The sequence below is a fragment of the Acipenser ruthenus genome, chromosome 3, assembly GCF_902713425.1.
Source record: "Acipenser ruthenus chromosome 3, fAciRut3.2 maternal haplotype, whole genome shotgun sequence".
Taxonomy (NCBI): Eukaryota; Metazoa; Chordata; class Actinopteri; order Acipenseriformes; family Acipenseridae; genus Acipenser; species Acipenser ruthenus.
The window spans coordinates 92,432,167-92,451,091 of record NC_081191.1 but is presented as its reverse complement, the minus strand read 5'-3'; the positions used below and the strand labels follow the sequence as shown (position 1 = coordinate 92,451,091).

The following is an 18,925-nucleotide window of genomic DNA, read 5'->3' as shown; positions in this document are numbered from 1 at the left end:
AAGTGTAATAAACCACAGTAAAACACAGCAAAGTGTAATAAACCACAGTGAAAACACAGTAAAGTGTAATAAAGCACAGTGAAAACACAGTAAAGCATTGTAAAGTGTAATAAAGCACAGTGAAAACACAGTAAAGCATTGTAAAGTGTAATAAAGCACAGTGAAAACACAGTAAAGCATTGCAAAGTGTAATTAAGTACAGTGAAACACAGCAGTGTAATAAAGCACAGTGAAAACACAGCAAAGCATCGCAAAGTGTAATAAAGCACAGTGAAAACACAACAAAGTGTAATAAAGCACAGTGAAAACACAGTAAAGCATCGCAAAGTGTAATAAAGCACAGTGAAACACAGCAGTGTAATAAAGCACAGTGAAAACACAGCAAAGCATCGCAAAGTGTAATAAAGCACAGTGCAAACATAGTAAAACATCGCAAAGTGTAATAAACCACAGTGAAAACATAGCAAAGTGTAATAAAGCACAGTGAAAACACAGTAAAGTGTAATAAAGCACAGTGAAAACACAGTAAAGCATTGCAAAGTGTAATAAAGCACAGTGAAAATGCAGCAAAGTGTAATAAAGCACAGTGAAAACACAGTAAAGCATCGCAAAGTGTAATAAAGCACAGTGAAAACACAGTAAAACACAGCAAAGTGTAATAAACCACAGTGAAAACACAGTAAAGTGTAATAAAGCACAGTGAAAACACAGTAAAGCATTGTAAAGTGTAATAAAGCACAGTGAAAACACAGTAAAGCATTGTAAAGTGTAATAAAGCACAGTGAAAACACAGTAAAGCATTGCAAAGTGTAATTAAGTACAGTGAAACACAGCAGTGTAATAAAGCACAGTGAAAACACAGCAAAGCATCGCAAAGTGTAATAAAGCACAGTGAAAACACAACAAAGTGTAATAAAGCACAGTGAAAACACAGTAAAGCATCGCAAAGTGTAATAAAGCACAGTGAAACACAGCAGTGTAATAAAGCACAGTGAAAACACAGCAAAGCATCGCAAAGTGTAATAAAGCACAGTGAAAACACAGTAAAGCATTGCAAAGTGTAATAAAGCACAGTGAAAATGCAGCAAAGTGTAATAAAGCACAGTGAAAACACAGTAAAGCATCGCAAAGTGTAATAAAGCACAGTGAAAACACAGTAAAACACAGCAAAGTGTAATAAAGCACAGTGAAAACACAGTAAAGCATCGCAAAGTGTAATAAAGCAGTGAAAACACAGTAAAACACAGCAAAGTGTAATAAAGCACAGTGAAAACACAGTAAAGCATTGCAAAGTGTAATAAAGCACAGTGAAAACATAGTAAAACACAGCAAAGTGTAATAAAGCACAGTGAAAACACAGTAAAGCATTGCAAAGTGTAATAAAGCACAGTGAAAACATAGTAAAACACAGCAAAGTGTAATAAAGCACAGTGAAAACATAGCAAAGTGTAATAAAGCACAGTGAAATCACAGTAAAATACAGCAAAGTGTAATAAAGCACAGTGAAAACACAGTAAAACATCGCAAAGTATAATAAAACACAGGGAAGTCAGTAAAGCACAGGACACGTGCAGGGTTTCTATGTGCTCATGGAAAATAGCAGTTATGTCTTTAAGCACTGCCATGAGCCGAGTTGTTTGACGGCGTGTCATACTGACTGAAAATACAGTACAGAGCAATTCACATTCACGGTTACAACTGAACTGAAATGTACTTTGGCTTAAAAAAAATATTACCAATGTAGGTGTGCAACAGAGAAAAGGTAACGAGATGAGCTTGTTTATTCTTTTGTGAAAAGTAACTGTAATATTATTACTACAATCAAAAATTGAACGCGTTATATTACCTTTTTATTTACAAAAGTAATATTATTACAGCAACACGTTACTTAAGTAATGAGTTACCCAAACTCTGAACACTGCATACGATGCCCAGACCATCACTTCTCTTTATCATCCCAACTCTGAACACTGCATACGATGCCCAGACCATCACTTCTCTTTATCATCCCAACTCTGAGCACTGCATACGATGCCCAGACCATCACTTCTCTTTATCATCCCAACTCTGAACACTGCATAGGATGCCCAGACCATCACTTCTCTTTATCATCCCAACTCTGAACACTGCATACGATGCCCAGACCATCACTTCTCTTTATCATCCCAACTCTGAACACTGCATACGATGCCCAGACCATCACTTCTCTTTATCATCCCAACTCTGAACACTGCATAGGATGCCCAGACCATCACTTCTCTTTATCATCCCAACTCTGAACACTGCATACGATGCCCAGACCATCACTTCTCTTTATCATCCCAACTCTGAACACTGCATACGATGCCCAGACCATCACTTCTCTTTATCATCCCAACTCTGAACACTGCATACGATGCCCAGACCATCACTTCTCTTTATCATCCCAACTCTCCACACTGCATACGATGCCCAGACCATCACTTCTCTTTATCATCCCAACTCTGAACACTGCATACGATGCCCAGACCATCACTTCTCTTTATCACAGCTGTTATTTGTTTCTTGTTTAAAAGCTGCATTAAGAATATCAGCACTATAATTCAAAGTTTAAGGTACTTGTAAGTAACTTTACAGAAGGATAACTCTAAGATGACTAATTAAATGATTTCAGTGTCTTGTACTGAAAAGCAAGTGAAAATCTGAATATACATGTTTAGGTCTGCAGTCTTGAAAGAGTTCAACAAGCATTGCACAGGTATTACTGTATGCATGTAACAGTTCATTTGTTTCAATGCAAAGTGAATATACTGGAAGTTGATGATGTCATTCTAAAAGTTGTTTCTTTGGCTTCTGTAAGTGTTTCAAAATAGTATTCTGAAAAATGCATTACTCATCTGTTAGAAGTGGTTTAGTTAATGATTTGCACAATGGCTTTTGCTGTACTGGGTAAGATAATGATGGTGGAACAGTGATTTGCTGTACCCACAGTATAGGGCCCTTTGGTGCTCATTAACTTTCTCATTTACTCTATTCTTCTCCACACAGATCTTCTATTATCTCTCTCTGGTGCTAAGCGTCCAACATGGGGATAAAGGCAGCACTTCCAAAATATGAGTTGTATTTCTACACACTGGTGCTCTCCCTCGCAGGTCTCTGGGCAGCAAGCTGGATCTTTGAAGCATCTAGTGGTAAGCTGATAGAGAAGTTCCTGTGATAATACCACAGGCTTCCTTTATTACTTTAAGTGTCTCTAATCACTGTGCATGTACATAGTACTTACTTCCAAAATACATGTGTACTTACACACACTTACAATGTTATTATGCACAGTTACAATGTATTTCATGTGTAAATATTTTTACACAATATATGTAAGTACACAATTGTATCAGAAAAGGGTTAGGGTTAGGGTTAGGAGTAGGATGTGCTAGCTATGCAGTGTGGCGTGACACTGGAATGCAGTCACAGATAGCTCCGGTATCTGTGATAGAGCTGCAGCAGGGCTGTGTGGAGTGACACTGGAATGCAGTCACAAATAGCTCCTGTATCTGTGATAGAGCTGCAGCAGGGTTGTGTGGCGTGACACTGGAATGCAGTCACAGATAGCTCCTGTATCTGTGATAGAGCTGCAGCAGGGTTGTGTGGCGTGACACTGGAATGCAGTCACAGATAGCTCCTGTATCTGTGATAGAGCTGCAGCAGGGTTGTGTGGCGTGACACTGGAATGCAGTCACAGATAGCTCCTGTATCTGTGATAGAGCTGCAGCAGGGTTGTGTGGAGTGACACTGGAATGCAGTCACAGATAGCTCCTGTATCTGTGATAGAGCTGCAGCAGGGTTGTGTGGAGTGAAATATGCACGGGAAGCTCATAAGTGCAGCACAGCATGCAGAGAGACTGCAAGAGAGGATCTGGTGTCTATATTAATAAGCTAAAAGACTCGATGGAAAATGCATTGAATTCCAAGTAGTGCATCATTGCTAATAATAGGGTCCTGTAGGGGCAAGGTAAAGGGGCAGGAGATACTGCAGTGATGCTATCCAGTACCTTTATTTAACAAAAATAAAGCAAATGGGTTTTAACAAATAACAAGCTATAACTTCTTTCTTTCTTTCTTTCTTTCTTTCTTTCTTTCTTTCTTTCTTTCTTTCACTAATACTCCATCCTCAGCCCCAGTCTCTACTGGTCTGAACAGACAGGCTAGTTGCAGCCTTTGATACACACCTGCATCATGATTAAATCAAGGCACAAACTGAACCCTTCACTGAGTTCAGTTTATATAACACTATTAAACATTTCTACATAAACACTATTCACAAGAAATGAACCACTAAAATAAACACTATTCACAAGAAACGAACCACTGAAATAACAGCACAGACTTCTAGAACACTGTAACAGATTCCTGGGATATTGGAGCACAGCCACATTGTTTCCTAAAGGGCTAAATCATTTGTACTCCGCACAGTGCCATGCCTTGTATTATACTGTTTTTGTGTTAGAAGCTACTGTATTGTACACACTGAACATATATTTATGCTATGAGCACTGTTAGGTATCACAGTGCAAACTCTTGAGACGAGGGCTATTACAAGGACCTATAGGGTCAGGTGGTACAAAATGGGTGTACTGTAAAGAAAAGTGTCATGTGGCTTTCAATTGATCTGACTTTTTGGCTACCTTCATGATATACCCGCAAATAAAATCTCATTAACCTCATGTGCCAACTTTATATAAAATCTAACGGCACCATTTAATGTGACCTGAGATCGTAGAGAGCTGGTACGCTCTGGTTTTCTGAATGATAAATAACTCTGTGAGACAGTGGCTTCCCAGTACACAGCCCTATCCTGGGATTATCCAGGTGAAGCTTGATTTAATAAAATGAACTCTTCAGTGACAGTCCTTTACAACACCGTGGCTGCAACACTGCCAGAGCCTCTTCTTCTAGTTAAGAACATAAAAACATAAGAAAGGTTACAAACGAGAGGCCATTCGGCCCATCTTGCTCGTTTGGTTGTTAGTAGCTTATTGATCTCAGAATCTCATCAAGCAGCTTCTTGGAGGATCCCAGGGTGTCCGCTTCAACAACATTACTGGGAAGTTGGTTCCAGACTCACACAATTTTCTGTGTAAAAAAGTGTCTCCTATGTTCTTTTCTGAATGCCCCTTTATCTATTCTCCATCTGTGACCACTAGTCCTTGTTTCTTTTTTCTGGTCGAAAAAGTCCCTTGGGTCGACATTGTCAATACTTTTTAGAATTTTGAATGTTTGAATCAGATCGCCGCGTAGTCTTCTTTGTTCAAGACTGAATAGATTCAATTCTTTTAGCCTGTCTGCACATTACATGCCTTTTAAACCAGGAATAATTCTCACTCTTCTTTGCACTCTTTCTAGCGCAGCAATATCCTTTTTGTAGTGAAGTGACCAGAACTGAACATAGTATTCTAGATGAGGTCTTACTAATGCATTGTAAAGTTTTAACATTACTTTCCTTGATTTAAATTCAACACTTTTAACTATATGTCTGAGCATCTTGTTGGTCTTTTTTTTTTAGCTTCCCAATATTGTCTATATCAGGGATCTCCAAGCCTGGTCCTGGAGAGCCCTATCCTGCATGCTTTCTAGGTGTCTTTACATCATCAATGGCTAAAGATCTGCAACACCTGTTCATTTTGACTAATTAAGCCAATAATTGGTGCAATGAAGTAACTGAGAGCTTGGTTGAAATGAAAACCAGAAGACCCTGTAGCTCTCCAGGACCAGGGTTTGAGAGGGTGAGATTTTATCATGGCAGGGTTATATAAACTTGAAATATTTCAATATTTGTAAATAGCACAAAAAACTAAAATAATAAAAAAAAAAGCTTTGACATTTTGAATTTGAATTTCAGATAACGTGAACAGAAAGACCTTTAAGGAGAGCGTCAAGCCAGGATGGCATTACTTTGGTCGTAAAATGGTAAGTTTGTAAAGTGTGATCCCTGGAAAGGTACTGGAGTGCATTTTCAAAAGGGCATTCAGCATTTAAATAAATACATGTTGACATATCATTCAATATATATATATATATATATATATATATATATATATATATACAGACGTGCTCAAATTTGTTGGTACCCTTACAGCTTATTGAAATAATGCTTCATTCCTCCTGAAAAGTGATGAAATTAAAAGCTATTTTATCATGTATACTTGCATGCCTTTGGTATGTCATAGAATAAAGCAAAGAAGCTGTGAAAAGAGATGAATTATTGCTTATTCTACAAAGATATTCTAAAATGGCCTGGACACATTTGTTGGTACCCCTTAGAAAAGATAATAAATAATTGGATTATAGTGATATTTCAAACTAATTAGTTTCTTTAATTAGTATCACACATGTCTCCAATCTTGTAATCAGTCATTCAGCCTATTTAAATGGAGAAAAGTAGTCACTGTGCTGTTTGGTATCATTGTGTGCACCACACTGAACATGGACCAGAGAAAGCAAAGGAGGGAGTTGTCTGAGGAGATCAGAAAGAAAATAATAGACAAGCATGGTAAAGGTAAAGGCTACAAGACCATCTCCAAGCAGCTTGATGTTCCTGTGACAACAGTTGCAAATATTATTAAGAATTTAAAGGTCCATGGAACTGTAGCCAACCTCCCTGGGCGAGGCCGCAAGAGGAAAATCGACCCCAGATTGAACAGAAGGATAGTGCGAATGGTAGAAAAAGAACCAAGGATAACTGCCAAAGAGATACAAGCTGAACTCCAAGGTGAAGGTACGTCAGTTTCTGATCGCACCATCCGTCGCTTTTTGAGCGAAAGTGGGCTCCATGGAAGAAGACCCAGGAGGACTCCACTTTTGACAGAAAAACATAAAAAAGCCAGACTGGAATTTGCTAAAATGCATATTGACAAGCCACAATCCTTCTGGGAGAATGTCCTTTGGACAGATGAGTCAAAACTGGAGCTTTTTGGCAAGTCACATCAGCTCTATGTTCACAGACGAAAAAATGAAGCTTTCAAAGAAAAGAACACCATACCTACAGTGAAACATGGAGGAGGCTCGGTTATGTTTTGGGGCTGCTTTGCTGCGCCTGGCACAGGGTGCTTTGAATCTGTGCAGGGCACAATGAAATCTCAAGACTATCAAGGCATTCTGGAGCGAAACGTACTGCCCAGTGTCAGAAAGCTCTGTCTCAGTCGCAGGTCATGGGTCCTCCAACAGGATAATGACCCAAAACACACAGCTAAAAGCACCCAAGAATGGATAAGAACAAAACATTGGACTATTCTGAAGTGGCCTTCTATGAGTCCTGATCTGAATCCTATCCAACATCTATGGAAAGAGCTGAAACTTGCAGTCTGGAGAAGGCACCCACCAAACCTGAGACAGCTGGAGCAGTTTGCTCAGGAAGAGTGGGCCAAACTACCTGTTAACAGGTGCAGAAGTCTCATTGAGAGCTACAGAAAACGTTTGATTGCAGTGATTGCCTCTAAAGGTTGTGCAACAAAATATTAGGTTAACGGTCCCATCATTTTTGTCCATGCCATTTTCATTTGTTTTATTATTTACAATATTATGTTGAATAAAAAATCAAAAGCAAAGTCTGATTTCTATTAAATATGGAATAAACAATGGTGGATGCCAATTACTTTTGTCAGTTTCAAGTTATTTCAGAGAAAATTGTGCATTCTTCGTTTTTTGTGGAGGGGTACCAACAAATTTGAGCACGTCTGTATATATATATATATATATATATATATATATATATATATATATATATATATATATATATATATATTTCCATTAACACTGGTTTAGGTATTCCTTCTAAACTGTTAATATAATTCTTCATGGATCCAAAATTGTGTTGCCATGGGAATTTCTTTTTTTATTCAAAAATATAATGTAGCATTTGTTTTTTTTTATTTAACTGCACTTTACAGGCCTAAAAATAAATGCATGTTTATTTCTAATTTTGTTACTTAAGAGGTGTTTGTTTTTAATCCTAATAAGCTTTTCCAATCATTAAAAGTGCATAGTTTATTAGAGATATTGTTTTTATAACCTTGGTACTTAAAGGGCCCTATCCTCAGTTTAATAGGTCCTTACTGTTCTGTGTCACTTTAACGCTTGTCCAGTGGTATACAGCGGGGTGGTCAGCCTGGTTCTGGAGAGCCGCAGGGTCTTCTGGTCTTCATTCCACCTGAGTTCTCAATTACTTCATTGAACTAATTATTTTCTTAATTGGACAACACTAACATTTGTTTCCAGGTCTTCAGCCACTGATGATTTAAAGATACCCAGAAAACCTGCCAGATTGTGGCTCTCCAGGACCAGGTTTGTCCACCACTGGCCTACAGTATAAGGACCTGACACAAGATTTCACTTTCATTGGAACACAGCAGTTGGGGAGGAACCAGGGCAGCCTGTGGATACTTGAAAACAGTCTTTGAGTTCCTGTGTTATGGTCGTGTGTTGGCTGCGTGTTGCGCTTCTTTTTCACAGCTGCTCTGTCTCTTCTATAGGACGTAGCTGACTTCGAGTGGGTCATGTGGTTTACAAAGTTCAGGAACCACATTGTCTTTGCCCTGTCTGGTCACGTGATCTTCGCAAAGATCTGCTCAATGGCAGCACCTCAGGTGGGTTTAACAAGTCCTGTACAATACTGTAGCTACTGTAATAATGAATACTGAGCAATTATCATGTACAACAATCAGTACTGAACCATTACTGCCAGTCTGTGGTGCCTGACAGTGTTACGAGAGTTACCCTGAATTTCAGTAAATAAAATCTGATACACATGGAACTTATACAGGGAGAGTGGTATTGAATGTGGCAAGCCTGTGGGTTGAGATGGAACCTCTTACACAGAGAGAGTGTTATTGACCCTGGCGAGCCTGTGGGTTGAGATGGAACCTCTTACACAGAGAGAGTGTTATTGACGTTGTCGAGCCTGTGGGTTGAGATGGAGCCTCTTACACAGAGAGAGTGTTATTGACCCTGGCAAACCTGTGGGTTAGGGAGGCAGAATCATCAGGGACTGTTTCTCCTCATTGTTCTACAGTGGCCCCTAATACCAGGTCCCTGGAGAGCTCATACAGTTAGCAGACTTCCCCTATAAAGTTCCTGGGTGTAAAGAGGGAGTTCGCTTGGCAGTGCTGCGGTTTGGAGGACACCCTCCAATTCCAGTGAGCAGTTGTGTGAAGTTGCTGAACATACAGTAATTGGACATTCTGAAATGGGGAAGGAAATTATTGGACACGCTACATTTAAATAAATAAATAAACATTAACATAATATCATTCAATTTATATAAATAGTTCCCTTAACACAAGTTTAAGTATTTTTTCTAAACTGTTACTATCATTTTTAATTTATCAAACTGTATTTACAAATGCCATGGAGATGTCTTTATTTTATTTTATTCAATCTCTGCCTTCTTTATTTGTTATAAATTGTAATGGCTGGAAATGTGTTCAGCTGTGTACAGTACAGCTATGGCAATGCAGTGCCGTACTGGAATTGAAAAGCATCTCTTTCTATCTTGCTGTCACAGACGAGTGGTATTAAAAGATGGAAGGTAACTATTTTCTGTTTACATGTTCTTCATTAAAGTTGTAAACTAGGTATGGGAGTTCCACTTTCATCCAAATCAATGCACTTATTTGGTATTTAGCTGACATTTAAACAGGACATCTTCAGACACAGATTTCGGTTCTCATTTGTTTTCCTTGGCGTGCTTGTTTTAGGGTTTCATTCTTTAATAAGGGTTTCATAATTTCTATTTTTGTTTGAATCGTCAAAATGATGTATTTCAGTTTGTATTTGAAAACCTCCATTGAAATTTGGTGGCATTACATTTTGCCCTGTGTAAATTCATGGAATTTGGTGGCATGATATTTTGCACTGTGTAGATTCATGGAATTTGGTTGAACATTTAAAACAAACTCAGTACAGTCATTTAAATATCACAGCTATCTTAACTAACACTTTCTTCTTCTTGTTTGTAATCATGTTGTATTCATTTTCTTTTCAGTCATTGAACCTCTGTGGGCCCTATAGAGCTCTCAAACAGGTCTCCTCTCTAAGTACTGCATAGAGCTCTCAAACAGGTCTCCTCTCTAAGTACTGTATAGAGCTCCCAAACAGGTCTCCTCTCTAAGTACTGCATAGAGCTCTCAAACAGGTCTCCTCTCTAAGTACTGTATAGAGCTCCCAAACAGGTCTCCTCTTTAAGTACTGTACCGTATAGAGCTCCCAAACAGGTATCCTCTCTAAGTACTGTACAGAGCTCCCAAACAGGTCTCCTCTCTAAGTACTGTACAGAGCTCCCAAACAGGTCTCCTCTCTAAGTACTGTACAGAGCTCCCAAACAGGTCTCCTCTCTAAGTACTGTACAGAGCTCCCAAACAGGTCTCCTCTCTAAGTACTGTACAGAGCTCCCAAACAGGTCTCCTCTCTAAGTACTGTACAGAGTTCCCAAACAGGTCTCCTCTCTAAGTACTGCATAGAGCTCCCAAACAGGTCTCCTCTCTAAGTACTGTACAGAGCTCCCAAACAGGTCTCCTCTCTAAGTACTGTACAGAGCTCCCAAACAGGTCTCCTCTCTAAGTACTGCATAGAGCTCCCAAACAGGTCTCCTCTCTAAGTACTGCAGGTACACCAGTGTAACCATTAACCTTCCCCAGTGGATGCGTGGTGTGTCTTGCAGATGTATCTCTTACACCAGTAGGTAACCCAGAGTGTTGCAGTGGGCGGGTTCATGGTTACACACAGGTGTACCAGAAGTACTTTGAAGATGATTCTGAGAGGGCCGCTGGGGTGGATTGATGTGTGAAATAGAAAATGTTATACTAAGTGAATCTAAACAAGAATATTAATTATGCTTGTATTTTGTTCACGGTTATCATGGATTTCACGATTTCCATGAAATGTACCCATTTCCGTGTAATATGTAGTTCACTGTGAAAATTCCTGTAAATATACATATTTTGTATCACTTAATAATAAATACAGCAAATGTTTGTCTTATTGATACACTACCTTTTTTACAGTGAAAAAATGCAGCCTTAATAATAATACATTGGTTAAGATAACTTTGATATTTATATACCATGTTGGCTTTTAAAACCATTTCAAGGCCCATAATTCTATCATAAAAATGTGTGATCCCATTTGAATAGCTGTGCTAAAGTATGGTCCCATTCCCCCGGTGTGACTGTCCTGGGTAGAGGATGCTGTCATGCCTCTTCACTGTCTCTCCTCACAGCTCAGCTCCACAGTGTAATGAAGTATGATCCCATTCCCCCTGTGTGACTGTCCTGGGTAGCAGGTGCTGTCATGCCTCTTCACTGTCTCTCCTCACAGCTCAGATCCACAGTGTACATGGTCTACGGAATGCTTGCTGTGCTTGCTACCATGGGGCTCACCTTCACGATGCTCATCCTTTCCCATTGCGTCCTCCTGTACAGCGTCTCTCTATCCAAGCAGAAATGGCTCTGCTTTGCCGCTGGACTCTGCAGCTTAGCCACTTTTAAACTGGAGCCTTTCAGTTCCTGGCAGGTACAGTACCATGCTATATATTACCTAGGTTTGAGAGTGAGAGCATGTTCAACAATATTGCATCATTATATACCACAGCTGTTCTGTCAAGCAGGAGCAATAGTTTTAGCATTTTAATGCTATCCTGTAAGAGTAAGCAGGAATCCAATTTAGATTTTTGTGAAAAGACACTCCTGCAGATCTGAGAGACCAGACGAGCTCCCTGAAGGTTACGTTGCTCCAGAACCTTTCATACAGCCCAGTCCATACACAGAGATAGGGAAGTCATTCCAATAACACCTGCTGAATGTTAGCAAGAGTTAGTGCAGGTTTAATATTGTATTAATCTTGTTAACAAATAACACTTTCTAAAAGAAGGACATACAAAAAATGAGCATATTGATAAATAGATGAGCAGCTGATTTGAGCTTGTCTGAGAGACTGAAACAATCCATTTTAAGACTTTCTCTGAATGGTTAATTCTGTAATGTATTAGAGGACTAGCTGTCTTCCATTTGGACTTGTTTTCCACGTATAGCTGAAAGAACAGTTATTCTCCGATTATGTTCTACTGCTTTAGTGAGAGAAAGTTACAGTAAAAACTTTGCAATATTCTCACAGTTTATAAGAAACCCATGGAATGTTTATGAATGAAGATAAACGTGGAATGAACCACTTTGTTACACAATGAGGATGAGAACAGACCATGTGTCACATTTCAACAGTTTACTATTTATTAGTTCCAAATACCCACATTATATTCTACATTCAAGGTTATTGTTTAGTTACCTTAGCAAGTCTACTTATGCCAAAGTCACCTCCAGCAAACTGGTTTGACATTACCACCACATTATCTTTCATATGATTAGCAATACATTTGACTAGAATAGTAGTCTTCCACCATTGAGCTTGTCTAGCTCCCCTGTGGCAGGCCTGCATTGCTCAGTGCTTCTGATTGGTTTGTTTTTCAGTCTGGCTTCGTGACTGGGACTTTCGCTCTTCAAGATGTTCTGTTTTACGGAGGAAGTGGTTTCACCATCATGCGCTGCATGAGCTTTGCCTTGGAGAACTATGAGAAGAAGGATGGGAATTACTCCTTCTTGGAGCTGCTCAAGTACAACTTCTACCTGCCCTTCTTCTTCTTCGGACCCATCATGACGTTCGATAGGTTCCATGCGCAGGTGGGTGTTTGGCTGTATAGTAACACGCATGTTACAGCAGGGTATGAAGGACTGCCATAGCCAATAGATTTCAATTAGTCTTCTTACATCTTATTAGCTCATTACTAATTATTACAGACCCCCCCTTTCTATTGTGTTGAGATTTTCTGGTTCTCCACTTTTAGGACATGAAAATATTTGCAATAAATACAAAACTAGATGAACTGCTGAATTTTGGTATCTTCACTGTAAGTCAAATGGTCTGATTGCTGCTAGACCATTGGAGAGAGTTTGAACTACAACACACCAGGAAGTAGCAGGAACTTGTAATGTCTAGAGTAAGGTTTCTGAGATCTTCAACAGAGGAAAATGGTACCAGTGATTAATAGGACTTGTGCCAAGAAAAGAAGTACAAACAAACACTAACCTGCACATTCTGATGGGCTATCAACCCCACTTAAACCAGTGCTGTAGCTGTACTGTACGTCAGTGTCAGTGAGACAGGATATCAACTGTCTCAGGGCAGCAGTGTGGAGTAGTGGTTAGGGCTCTGGACTCTTGACTGGAGGGTTGTGGGTTCAATCCCCAGTGGGGGACACTGCTGTTGTACCCTTGAGCAAGGTACTTTACCTAGATTGCTCCAGTAAAAACCCAACTGTATAAATGGGTAATTGTATGTAAAAAATAATGTGATATCTGTATAATGTATAATGTTATATCTTGTAACAATTGTAAGTCGCCCTGGATAAGGGCGTCTGCTAAGAAATAAATAATAATAATAATAATAATTTAAACTTGTGCTGTATCTGTGCTGTATGTCAGTGTCAGTGAGACGGGATATCAACTCCATTTAAACCAGTGCTATATCTGTACTGTACGTCAGTGTTAGTGAGACGGGATATCAACTCCATTTAAACCAGTGCTGTATCTGTACTGTACGTCAGTGTCAATGAGCTCAGACAGAATCATGTTGAAAGGGAAGGGGGTACAGTAGGTTTCCTTTTTAAACCCTCTCTAACCTCTCTTGCTGTCTTCCGCAGGTGAATACTCCTGACTTGACTCGTAAAGAGCATGAGATGTGGAACATCCGGATCCAGGCGGTGCTGCACTTGGCTGCCATTGTTGTGGTGGACGTGCTTTTCCATTTCCTCTACATTCTGACCATACCTTCTGACATGAAACTAGTGAAACAGCTATCGGACTGGTCGCTAGGTCAGTGACTACCCTCTACGCAGTGTGTTCAATCATTTGCCAAATTAAATGCAAATTAATTAAATTGCTAATTAAATGCAGTGTAACAGGTAGTGCATCAATAAGGGAAACGTTTGCTGTAATTATTATTAAGTGAAAAAAATATGTATATTTACACTATTCTTTCAGAAATGTCAGTTTCCCTGGCTGACTACATATTACACGGCAATGGGTAAATTTCATGGAAATCGTGAAATCTGTGATTACTGTGAAAAGAATAGAGCCTTAGCCATAGGAGATCAAAAGCTGAGGGAACACAAAGTCGCCTGAAACGAGGTCTCCCGGTCTCCTGGGACCAGGTTTCAAGCCACTGTTCCTGAAAAAGTGACTTTGTGTTCCCTCAGCTTAGCAAAAATAAACTCTGTATAGTTTTGCTTTCTAATGAATATACAAAAAGGTCTTTGGTCAGCTGATGTTGTCCTGCAGTCCTCGTTTCTCCTGAGGACCACTTACTGGAACCCTCAGTAATTCGCCAGTTTATGTTCAAGGAGGTTTGATGTGTTGAAAGACAAACAACTCCCGCTTCTCTCCACCAATGCAGCGGGCCTGGCCTATTCTAACCTGGTGTACGATTGGGTAAAAGCAGCAGTCATGTTTGGGGTCATCAATACCGTGTCACGACTGGACCACCTGGACCCTCCACAGCCCCCCAAGTGCATCACCATGCTCTACGTCTTCGCAGAAACGTAAGTTTGTGAGCAGTTAATGCTTAGTACTGCACGGAGGACATCGGTCTGAAGCTGAGAACAGCATGCTTGTAGAGCCTGATACTAGTGTCTTCTCCAGTTCAGTCACCACAAAGAAACTGAGATAGTTGCTTATAGATCAACAGGCAGATGCAGCGCTGGGGTTTATCTGACCTAAAACCTTTAGCATGTACAAGCTAGGGGAAGAAACAGTGCCCCTTGTTATATCCCTGTCTGAATTTAAAAGAAACTCTATCAAGCAGACAAACGTGTAAAATAAATAAAGAGCCCATACCATGTGAACCAAATCTGTGAATGACAAATCATGAAATAAGGGCTGTGTAGAAGAAGAGGCAAGTTAAGCAAGACTCAGCTGGAGATGGTATCCCTGACAATATACCCCAACAACCCAAGAGAAATGGCCATAGTGTGTGTTGTTTTCAAACCCAGTTTGAAATCTAAATATGGAATAACAAAGCGCTGGAAATAATGAATGCATTAGCTTTGTGAACTTGAATAAGGGGCCCTGATTGGGTCTTGTTTAACTTGTAGCTACAAGATGATGTAATGTTTTTATTCTTTTCAAACATGGTAAGAGATCACATTGGATAAATTAAAGATCATGTTCATTTCAAGAGAAAAATATTTCATTGTATTACAGTAAGACTAAGTAGGGCTGTGCTGAGACTCTTGTATTCTGAGTAATTACCTTTAAGAAATAGTTGTATTAAATAAATCCATTAATTAATACCTTGATTTAAAAACAAGAAAGCTTTACAACTGAGCACCAGTCAAAGGTAATTAACTTCCACATTGAATGTTTTAAAAGCTGATTGGAAGCATATTTTTCCTGGGTGCTGACATTTATACTGCTGTACAGAGGCTGTAACTGAGAATGAAAACATGTTGCAAATGGAATTTGTAGTTCTTTGTTAAGTTTGATCAGAGGTTACATCTTGCCCAGGACTACAATCCCACAATTCACTGCAGAGATGACGCCTTTCTAAGGAAAGTTAAATAAAAATAATAATAAAAGACAAGTAATCGCTTATAAAATAAATAATCACATGTAAAATATAAATGAGTTTTAGTTAGTTAGGTTCCGTTAGTTAGGCTTCTCATTTCTAAGGGACTTGCACTCTCTACCCGGGCTTCCCATTTCTGCTTGAAGAAAACAATCTCAAAAGACCCCTTAGTCTTCCCAGCCCAGAATTAATACAATAAAAGTTAATTTTGAATTCCTATACAGTATTTCTTTCTGCATATTTTCAGCAGAGCGGTAGTGAATGGAAGGTCTTCTGTTTTGTTACAGGCATTTTGACAGGGGGATCAATGACTGGCTGTGCAAGTAAGTCTTCAGATAAACATCATGACACAAGCTAGGAAGAGCCTGTGAAGTTCTCTATGTTAGGCCACCTGTTTCGTTTCCCTGCTTGTTCCACATGCTTGAATGCCTCTCTTGGATCGTATTGGATGCAGCTGCTGGGTATTCCAGGGTGAATATAATGACATGGGAGGAAGGGTCTCTTCTTGTAAAGCTCCTACATTCTGGAATGCATTTTTTGTCTTATTTTTAATTTGTTTTATTACATTCTGTATCAGACTGTTTTGAATGCAATGGTTGAATTGTTCTTGGGTGTGTGTATGTGTGTGTGTGTGTGTGAAGTGCTTTGGGATGCGTGTGATGAAAGGCACTATAGAAATGGGAATTGTTGTTATTGTTATAACATGATTCCACATTGCATTGGCACTTAGCTAGGTAACATAAGCTCTGCCTTATTAATTGATGCTCCTTACTCCCCTCTGACAGGTATGTTTACGACTACCTTGGTGGTAACCATGACAACATTGTGAAGGAGCTGCTGGCCACCGTGTGCACCTTTGCCGTGACGACCCTGTGGCTCGGCCCCTGTCACGTGGTATACATCTGGTCTTTCTTCAACTGCTTTGGCCTCAACTTTGAACTCTGGGTGGCGAAGTTCTTCGAGCTCAAGCCGTTTGCTTCGATGGAGGTGAGGCCACAGACAGCAACCTTTAACCTTAGAAACATTTTACAGCTATAAAGCTGTGAGTCTGAATCCTCATCTCAATCATTCAGCACTGCATCACTTCACACAGTGCCAGTCCTGTTCTTACACAGGGAGGTACATGTTGAATAGTGCATTCTATATCTCACAGACATGAACCACGTTCTTACACAGGGAGGTACACGTTGAATAGGGCATTCTTTATCTCTCAGACATGAACCACGTTCTTACACAGGGAGGTACACGTTGAATATTGCATTCTATATCTCTCAGACATGAACCATGTTCTTACACAGGGAGGTACATGTTGAATACTGTATTGGGACACTGTCAGGATGCTGCCATATTGGTTGAACGCTTCCCCTTTCCACACAGGCGAAGATGTCTGAAGCCACGTCTCGGAGGATCAGGGGCGTGTTTAATGCAGCTAACTTCTGGACCATCATCCTGTATAATGTCCTGGCTCTGAACAGCCTGGACTTTGCAAACCTGGTTTTTAAGAGGTTGATCATCACAGGTAAGGAAAGCAACCTTGCAGAGAAATAATACTAATACTAAGAAAAAAAAACAGACACTATCATTGGAAAGACATTTGCGAAGTCAAACCTCCTAATGAAAACATACAGTGCGGCTTTATTATTACCCAGACCCACCGTGCAATTCAGACCCAAACAACACTGCCAAATTCTAGTATCACAGACAGCATTGAAGGACTTCACATCTGCAGGGTTTTAGATACAGTGCAGGCTAAATGTATCAGTGACCAGTTTTCAGATTAAGACATTTGATGTTAATGGTTAAAAGGACAGGACGGTGGCTGACGAACTGCTCTCTGTTGTTGGCTCCCCAAGTTTCCCCCTGTCCACTCTGATGAACTGCTCTCTGTTGTTGGCTCCCCGGGTTTCCCTCTGTCCACTCTGATGAACTGCTCTGTTGTTGGCTCCCCAGGTTTCCCCCTGTCCACTCTGATGAACTGCTCTCTGTTGTTGGCTCCCCAGGTTTCCCCCTGTCCACTCTGATGAACTGCTCTATGTTGTTGGCTCCCCAGGTTTCCCCCTGTCCACTCTGATGAACTGCTCTCTGTTGTTGGCTCCCCAGGTTTCCCCCTGTCCACTCTGATGAACTGCTCTCTATTGTTAGCTCCCCAGGTTCCCCCTTGTCCACTCTGATGAACTGCTCTCTGTCGTTGACTCCCCAGGTTTCCCCCTATCCACTCTGTCAGTCCTGTTTGTTACCTACTGTGGAGTCCAGCTGATAAAGGAGCGAGAGAGAAGACTGGCCCTGGAGGAAGAAGGAGCCGAGAAGGAAAAAACAGAATAAGACGATCAGTCCTGTTTACTCTGAGCACTGAGTCCCTTTCCACTGTGCAGGAGTAAAGAAAAAAAAACAGCCTCCTCCATCCCTTTGCTAGCTTTGTTCCAGTCAAACTCAATCACAGTGCACTGCACACTGTTCCTGTGTATAGAACTCAATCACAATGCACTGCACACTGTACCTGTGTATAGTTTGGAAGTGCACTTGTTGTACATGAATGCCACAGACCACTTGTGCATTTTTTTTTAACTGAGCCAAAAATTAGTCAAAAGGAGGTTTGTAGTTTGTTCAACATTTGCTGATGTAAAATTATGTATATTAAATATAATATATAAAAGACCATATTTAACTAATTCCAGAGTCTATTGATTAATATGTTGGCATTGTCTCTGTCTTAAACGTGCATCTGAAAAACAAAAAGAACGAATATTTTGACAAAACCTAATACGCTAAATTCTCAATTCTATTTACTCCAACTCTTCATTACCACATTTTTTTTTTCCAGAAAGGAGAAACCAGACAAGCCAGATATAAACAACCAAGACTTTTAACTTAGGAACTTAGAGGTAGTCTTGAGTCGTTTCTTTTCATTTTAGAATTCTTCTGTTATGAACTGCTTCTTTAAGAGGTCTAACAATGCTGACGAAGACGACAACCACAGCACATCGACTACGACTGTGGACACAAACACAAACGAAGCTACTGACACGTAAAGTAAAGCATTCTGACAAGAGGGACAAAGACAATGTGGAACTAAGTGTAGAAATGAGATAAATGCATTGCATATTATACAGTATGTGTCACTAGAAGTTCAGTGTACAAATAAAATGGGAATTAGTATAAGAATTAATGTTTAAGAAAATCTATATTATAGTGATGTTCCTGTACCTTTGGATTTATTATTATTATTATTATTATTATTATTATTATTATTATTATTATTATTATTATTATTATTAGTTTATTT

The 18,925-nt window shown here is 39.7% G+C and overlaps 1 protein-coding gene across 2 annotated transcripts in view; it reads left to right on the top strand.

Annotated features, from left to right (window-relative positions):
• Window positions 1–18,311, top strand: part of LOC117394293 (protein-cysteine N-palmitoyltransferase HHAT-like protein) — a 21,352-nt gene extending 3,041 nt beyond the window's left edge. Inside the window, exons 2-13 of one of the 2 annotated variants that reach the window (XM_033992415.3) lie at window positions 3,028–3,170; window positions 5,876–5,943; window positions 8,505–8,618; window positions 9,536–9,559; window positions 11,347–11,541; window positions 12,492–12,701; window positions 13,721–13,892; window positions 14,473–14,617; window positions 15,930–15,965; window positions 16,428–16,629; window positions 17,020–17,161; window positions 17,843–18,311. In XM_033992415.3, the coding sequence (XP_033848306.2) occupies window positions 3,065–3,170; window positions 5,876–5,943; window positions 8,505–8,618; window positions 9,536–9,559; window positions 11,347–11,541; window positions 12,492–12,701; window positions 13,721–13,892; window positions 14,473–14,617; window positions 15,930–15,965; window positions 16,428–16,629; window positions 17,020–17,161; window positions 17,843–17,964 (1,536 nt within the window). In that variant the 5' untranslated portion in view covers window positions 3,028–3,064 and the 3' untranslated portion in view covers window positions 17,965–18,311. The remainder of the gene's footprint in view (window positions 1–3,027; window positions 3,171–5,875; window positions 5,944–8,504; window positions 8,619–9,535; window positions 9,560–11,346; window positions 11,542–12,491; window positions 12,702–13,720; window positions 13,893–14,472; window positions 14,618–15,929; window positions 15,966–16,427; window positions 16,630–17,019; window positions 17,162–17,842) is intronic. The other variant, XM_033992416.3, reaches the window with a different exon arrangement.
• The last annotated feature ends 614 nt before the right edge of the window (window positions 18,312–18,925 follow it).